Here is a 7,509-nt window from a genome sequence, read left to right on the forward strand (position 1 = left end):
TGTAGCTTTGCGCGAAATTTAAAAAACAAATACATTGTTTAAAGTACACATCTAAACAATTCCAGGAAAATAATGATAATTATTAATAATATAGCATCACTTACTAATCAAACACTAGCCATGTATTGACTGATATATATTACCAGACAAATGTTAAAGAAATCCAAGAACCAACAATTACTACTCAAGAACATTGTAGTGGTTCTTTGCTGCCACAACTATCATCACATTCAATCCCTTTACTTTGCAGCTGAAGCAGACTATTCAAAATAAAATTAGTTATATGCATTTCTAGTATTCAAACTTATGTAGCAGGTAACATTTAATCTGGGATACTTTATTGCTTTATAGTCCATTTGACCAGATTTAACATTATGGTACACATTTGTCAATGTTAGCCAGATATGCTTCATCACACCATAAAAACTGAATAGAAACATCTGTTTGGTTCAGGTTAAGCCTTTAGCTGAGTTACTTGGACCGTCATAGACTTTTAACTCAGTTACTAATTCTAGAATATTTCTTAGCTTAGTAGACTTACTGAGCTCAGCATATGTCTTAAACTTTCTTACTAAGTCTAACTTAAATTTAATGACGAGGAACCCACTTTGAGACTAATAATGGCTGGAGTACCTGATGATGACAAAACCTTGTCGAAACGTTGTACATTTGCTGTTATGTTAAACTTATATTAAAGTTTTTCTTCATTACCCATTCAAGTCATCTCCAGCCGTTATAAGTCTAACTTAAGCCTTTGACTGTGTTAATAAATCCAGCATAAGATTTAAGCTTTGTTATTAAGTCCACCATAAATCTTTAGCTAAGTTACTACTTCCAGCATAGGTCTGTAGCTCAGTTACTTTAACTGTCTTACTGAGTCCAGTGTAAGTCTTTAACACAGTTACTAACTCCAGCTTACAATATTAGAATGATGTGTTTTAAAATTGTTTATTACAGTGCTCTAAATTTTACACTTATAATCCTGATTTCAGTTATTCGATTAATGCTTAAATGTTCATTATCAACTAAGCAGGAAGTCAACAAACTAGATATCTACCTAGACTATACGAAAAATATAAATGAACTGAATCTACATACACTGTTCTTCAAACAATCTTTTTTCTTCTAACCTTTTATTAAACACCTCATGCAAGTATATAAAATATGTTAAGTATAAATTCAGGAATTTATAAGACTTATTAAAGTATACTGTTTTGCTTCAGGAAGATCTACGTAAATTCTTTTTTGTAAACATTTTAAATCTTCTAAAAATAAAATTTCTTTTGTATCTTTGAAACCTAGGATGCTGGAAGACATCCGTATGATGCATCCATTGGTCAGTCAAGTGGATTGATACTCGGTTCGTCTTCTATGCCAAATATTTCTCTTGGTCGTCCTCCAACACACTGTAATACCAATGTGAGTGTTGTAATATGTCAACATCCATTTTTGTGTAGAAAAAAAAACTAATTAGATTTCATACTACTTCCTTATTATAAAATTGTCAAACTGAATTTTTTTTGAGCCAATAATTTACCTTTAATTTTAATGCTTTTGAAAGTTTTTAAAATAATTATTTTTGAGATACTTTTACTGTTAGTGTTTTCTTATTTAGCTGTGTAATAGAATTAACAGGATCATCAAAAAAACAAATAAACAATACAGTAAGTATTCTCCAGTTGTGGGTGTAAAAGACTAAGGCTAAAAACTACAACAGTATTAGTTACTGAAGAATGTTTTGTTCTTCCTCAAGTGTCAAAGGTCAGCTCTAAAAACTACAACAGTATTAGTTACTGAAGAATGTTTTGTTCTTCCTCAAGTGTCAAAGGTCAGCTCTAAAAACTACAACAGTATTAGTTACTGAAGAATGTTTTGTTCTTCCTCAAGTGTCAAAGGTCAGCTCTAAAAACTATAACAGTATAAGTTACTGAAGAATGTTTTGTTCTTCCTCACGTGTCAAAGGTCAGCTCTAAAAACTATAACAGTATAAGTTACTGAAGAATGTTTTGTTCTTCCTCACGTGTCAAAGGTCAGCTCTAAAAACTATAACAGTATAAGTTACTGAAGAATGTTTTGTTCTTCCTCAAGTGTCAAAGGTCAGCTTAGTTTTCTTATTTGATCTGTTGAGTGTGAGATATTCAGGTTGTGGTCATCAAACAAACATTTAATATTATGTAGCATCTTTGTCTTGGTCCATCTCTGGTCTTGACCCTAAATGATGGTGTTGTATGCCTGTTGCAGCAAGTGGAAAAAATTGCAGATGGCCAAATCACTTCACCTGCCATTTGGATGAAATATGGGACAAGGGGGAAGACATATTTTCTTTCAGTTTGAAATCAATAACCTTAATTGCACATTTGAAGCAAGAAGCTGGAAGCCTTTTATTGCCAGTATGTTCATATCCCGCCTAGTTCTTATTTGGAAAAGTATTCAAAACAGACTAGTTTATAACACAATTTTAATTACTATCATGTATTGCTTGTCTTTTAAGAACAATTTCTTTATTATAAGTGAACACAAACAATCTAATTAGGTATTGTTTGCTGACATTCTCACCTTTCTTGGGAGACAGTTCAATGCTGCAGCTAAATCTGTTTTGGGGTCATTTTTGTTGTCCGTTTTGGGGACATTCCTGTTGCTTTCAGTATAAAAACATATCGGTAAGAGATGTAATTTCAAGCAATGTCATCAGTTCGATGATAAAAACTTCTCTTGACGAGTTTTATGTTATAGTGCAGTTTGTTTTATTTTTACTCGCTTTTCATGCTCTTCCAAAGTTAAATTAAACTGTTAACCTAATTATTAACTACCTTTGCCACTCCTACTATATTAAAAATGTATTTTAATGCAAATGTTATCATTAATTGTGAAACATATAATTGGATCTTGAAGTAATTTGTGATGCAATATTTAGCTAGATGTAGTGTTGTTTGCTGGAGATGGTTTGATGGTTTCCACACACTTCTGTGAGCCAGGAGTCATTGGTTGAAGTGTCAGCTATAGCAAAATTATTTTCACTTGTTTGACATTGTTACAGCATTGTTGAAGACAGATTTTTTCACTTGTTTTGCATTGTTACAGCATTGTTGAAGACAGATTTTTTTCACTTGTTTTGCATTGTTACAGTATTGTTGAAGACAGATTTTTTCACTTGTTTTGCATTTTTACAGCATTGTTGAAGACAGATTTTTTCACTTGTTTTGCATTGTTACAGTATTGTTGAAGACAGATTTTTCACTTTTTTCACAATGTTACAGCATTGTTGAAGACAGATTTTTTTCACTTGTTTTGCATTGTTACAGTATTGTTGAAGACAGATTTTTTTCACTTGTTTTACATTGTTACAGTATTGTTGAAGACAGATGTTTTTCACTTGTTTTACATTGTTACAGTATTGTTGAAGACAGATTTTTTTTTATATTCCAAAAATTTGTAAATGTAAGAAACTAAAAGGCTTAAACTATGTAGATATAACTGATATTTATGAACTTGATATCTTTGTATGCATGTGAATATTTGATGAGGATGGAAATGTCCAAAAACCAATACACTTTTTAGCTGAATGTGTATATCTGGTTTAAGATTGCGACTGTACTAGACATAAACATTTCAATTGACTCGCTACCCCGGAACAAAAAAAAGTCAGACTAAAATCCCCATATCGTTGTCTGATGGACAAACATAAAAGTACCTGCTTTGAGATAGATTCAAGTTATAGTATTTCTAATGTGGTCATCTGTATACTTGTATGTTTCATTCCTTAACATTATTATAGCATGTTAAGTGAGAGTTTTTAAAATTTTAGTGTTTTCAAGATCACATAGATAATTTCATTGAAATTATAAAGATAGAAAAACAAATTTTTGCATTTTTTTCCTCTGTGTACTCCTGTGGAGTTGGGGAGAGAGGGGGTGGTGGGTTATTCCAAGTATAATAACCTCACATTTCTTACTGAAGCAACATTATCTGAAGCATTTATAAATATACAATATTGTTTTAGTAATCCATTCTGGCTGATGTTCTGTGCATACTTTAATTTATGAGAAGGTTTCTCGCACTATTGTTTGGTGGCCCCCACTTGAAAATGTTTCAGGCTGTGACTCCCCCACACACAAATTGATAGCAAAGTACTGTGAATACTCTAATATAGCTATTATTGTAATATTTGTTATGATCTTATGACCACCATTTGGGGGTTCTGACCCCCAGTTTGAGAAATGCTGTTTTATAACATTAATGTTTATTCACCAAAGATCTGGTTCATAATGAATAGTTTCTTACGTAAATCACAGTAGTGTGTTACAAAATTCACATATTAAACTGCTGTTTTATAACATTAATGTTTATTCACCAAAGATCTGGTTCATAATGAATAGTTTCTTACGTAAATCACAGTAGTGTGTTACAAAATTCACATATTAAACGCACCGTTTATTTGTAACATTTCAAAATATTTATTGTAAACAATTGTACAAGTAGTTGATAAAACGTAGTGTAATGTGTAAAACATAAACATGGATAACTGAGTATTTTACAAAGCTGTAATTGAAAATGATGTGCATGGTTTTTACCTGAGAATTGATATGCTTTTAGTTGAAGAGCTTTCAACTTCTATAATCAAACTGTAACTTGTACCAGAATTGGATGATTTACTTGTCTTTCAACCACTTTTGAGCTAAATGGATGAGCCAAAATTATTACACAAAAATCATTATTGTATGCTATTCCACTTGGAAGTTTAAAAAATTGAATTGATCTCGTGAGGCTCAGCCTTTAATTGGAAAGATTGTCTCTAAAGAAAACTACATAACCTTTTTTTTTCACAAACTAGTCCAATTCCAAACCCACTGGTAACCATTTTTCTTTAAAAACCAATAGGAAAGTAGAGATTTCACCAGTTAGAATCCATCTCATTAGCTGTTTTCACTGTTTCAAAGTTAGCTGGTCCAGCTGGAAACCATTTCAAACCTTAAGGAAATTTTCTTTATTGAAAATGCACGTAGTCAGTTAATGGTTTAACATGTAGAGCTGCGCTGGAAAAACAACATCTTGTGTGAGTTTTCTTGCTATTGTATGTGTATTATTTTTTTGGTTTTCAAAGTAAGGAAATGGAACTGAATGTGACTAAACTCTCTCAGATATTTCAGGAGCCTTAGCCAAAACTACGAATAATAATGAAACACAAAGGTATTCGCTGCTAAGTAATGTTACACCTTGGTAAAGACTTAGAAAACCAACTTTCTGAGGTAGAATAATTTATTGGTGTATTAGTACCAGAATAGTCATTTATATTACTGTCTAGAATAACGTTTTTTTTTGGGGGGGGGGGTTTAATTGGTAGTTGGCAAGTAAAATAATTGACTGGATGACTTCAAAGAGTTATTGTTTGTTTAAAGAGAACCAAGAATTATTGATGCTTGTTACAGAAATATGGTGAAATTTTAAAGTTTATAATTGAATCAAAACAAATACTTGATGTTTTATAACCTTTGTCAGGAATCAAAGGACGTATCAGCAACGTCTGAGGCCCAGGCTAGAGCTACAGCTGCAGCACAATTGGGATTGCCACTGACATCTCACAGTCTTCATTCCTCTCTTCCATTCTACCCATCTTTACCGGGTAAATATTTAATATTACTTTATGATGCATTTACTTTTTTATATAAGTTGTAGAGATATTATTTTCAAAGTTTGATAGTTTCTTTACAGTAAACAAATCGTAAAATGTGCTTTAAGTTGTGTAATATTAAAGAAAGATGCAGATGCTGAGCTGTTGGTCATTCACTATCAAGGTTATGGTTTATGTTTGTTTTGTTAAGCCACAAAAATGGTTGTTATTAAAGAACATTTGCCAACAACACATTCCAAGTATTTTCCATGCCATAAGTATCTTTAGATGCAGAATAACATACCAGTGATATTTTCTAACTTCCCTCTTTTCTCTTATTAAATATGTATTTTGTTTCAACCCAACTTTATTTTAAATCAGATAGTAGGGGAAAGACTGTAAATAAAACTACTTTGCATTTTTTTAAAAAATCATTTTTTTTTAAATTTTTTATATCTTCACAGTAGTGGAAACCTTAATTGATTTTGTGTTTTTTTTCTAATGTAGTCATAGATGGAGAATTTTCCTCACCTACAAATCCCGCCTACATCCAGCATCAGATGAAAGCCTTAGAACAAGCTTCCTCGTCGAGACAAGACCTTTCCGTAAATGAAGTTATGTCTGCTGCCTCTGAAGTTTACTACCCTGTTAGTGACATTACAGAGGCTCAGGCTAGACTACATCGGTAGGAGCTCACCTTAATTATGCTCTGGTATTGTTTTAATAAGTTCGCTCATCTTCCGTGTTTTCACCTTAATTATGCTCTGGTATTGTTTTAATAAGTTCGCTCATCTTCCGTGTTTTCACCTTAATTATGCTCTGGTATTGTTTTAATAAGTTCTGGTGATGGGAAGAAAATTTTGTATTATTTATTAGCTCTGAGCTCAGTTTCTTCACTTTGCTTTAGCGTAATGTTTCTTCAGAAATATCTGCCATTTATGCAAGTTAATAATCCATTGTTTTTTCCAAAGATATCCATGGAAAAACTAGTTAATAATCCATTGTTTTTTCCAAAGATATCCATGGAAAAACTTGTTAATAATCCATTGTTTTGTCCAAAGATATCCATGGAAGAACTCTTTACATCTATGTATAAACTATAGTTTTTGTATTTTTTAAAAAAAATTTAAACCTTGGGAAACTTTCATAATTTGAATTTTCTTCACTCTTCCAGAAACATCAACCGTCCTTTAGGCAGAACTCAGTCAGCTCCTTTGCCCCTTGGTCACCCCCTGTTACAGCCTCAGGGGATTGTTCTCTCTTCCCCTCAAGGTGAATCTTTCTTCTGGGACCAACAGCACTGTTTGTTGAGGCAGGTGGGTAACTGCAGCATTAGTTAAGATGCTTTTAAGAACATTTTGATGTGTTTCAAATGTCTTTCTGAACAAGTGGACTCTGTGCTAGACACTTTATATATAAATTGTACGAAGGTAAATTATGAAAAGTGGCATATGTAATATCCAGTTGTTATCCTGTAACCTTTACTTTTTGTTTCATACTAGAACTTGTTAATCCTACATTAAATTTGGGAATATTTTGACCTCTGGATTGAAAAGAAGAGAGGGGGGCCTCACTAAACATGCTGGACTTGAATCTCTTAAGCTGAGTTGAGAATTATGGGTTTATTTTTTGTCTCAAGACTTACTAATACTTTTGAAGATTATTACTAGCTGGCTGAATATTGAAGCATCTTAGTGATCAGACTATTAGTTATGAGATCAGTATTGAAACTATCCTGCAGGTATATGTGTAATAAGTTCAATACTGATCTGATAACTAATAGTCTGACCCTACACATATACCTACAGAATAATTTCAATACTGATCTGATAACTAATAGTCTGACCACACATATACCTACGGGTCAGACTATTAGTTATCAGATCAGTATTGAACTTATT

The 7,509-nt window shown here is 32.3% G+C and overlaps 1 protein-coding gene across 1 annotated transcript in view; it reads left to right on the plus strand.

Annotated features, from left to right (window-relative positions):
* The window catches only part of LOC106472813 (histone deacetylase 4-like), a gene marked incomplete at its 5' end in the record, with an annotated part of 36,539 nt that overhangs the window by 6,249 nt on the left and 22,781 nt on the right, over nucleotides 1-7,509 (plus strand). Inside the window, 4 exons of the mRNA XM_022401356.1 lie at nucleotides 1,303-1,419; nucleotides 5,497-5,620; nucleotides 6,116-6,293; nucleotides 6,783-6,924. Of these exons, the coding sequence (XP_022257064.1) occupies nucleotides 1,303-1,419; nucleotides 5,497-5,620; nucleotides 6,116-6,293; nucleotides 6,783-6,924 (561 nt within the window). The remainder of the gene's footprint in view (nucleotides 1-1,302; nucleotides 1,420-5,496; nucleotides 5,621-6,115; nucleotides 6,294-6,782; nucleotides 6,925-7,509) is intronic.

This window comes from Limulus polyphemus, unplaced genomic scaffold (assembly GCF_000517525.1).
Source record: "Limulus polyphemus unplaced genomic scaffold, Limulus_polyphemus-2.1.2 Scaffold5634, whole genome shotgun sequence".
Taxonomy (NCBI): domain Eukaryota; kingdom Metazoa; phylum Arthropoda; class Merostomata; order Xiphosura; family Limulidae; genus Limulus; species Limulus polyphemus.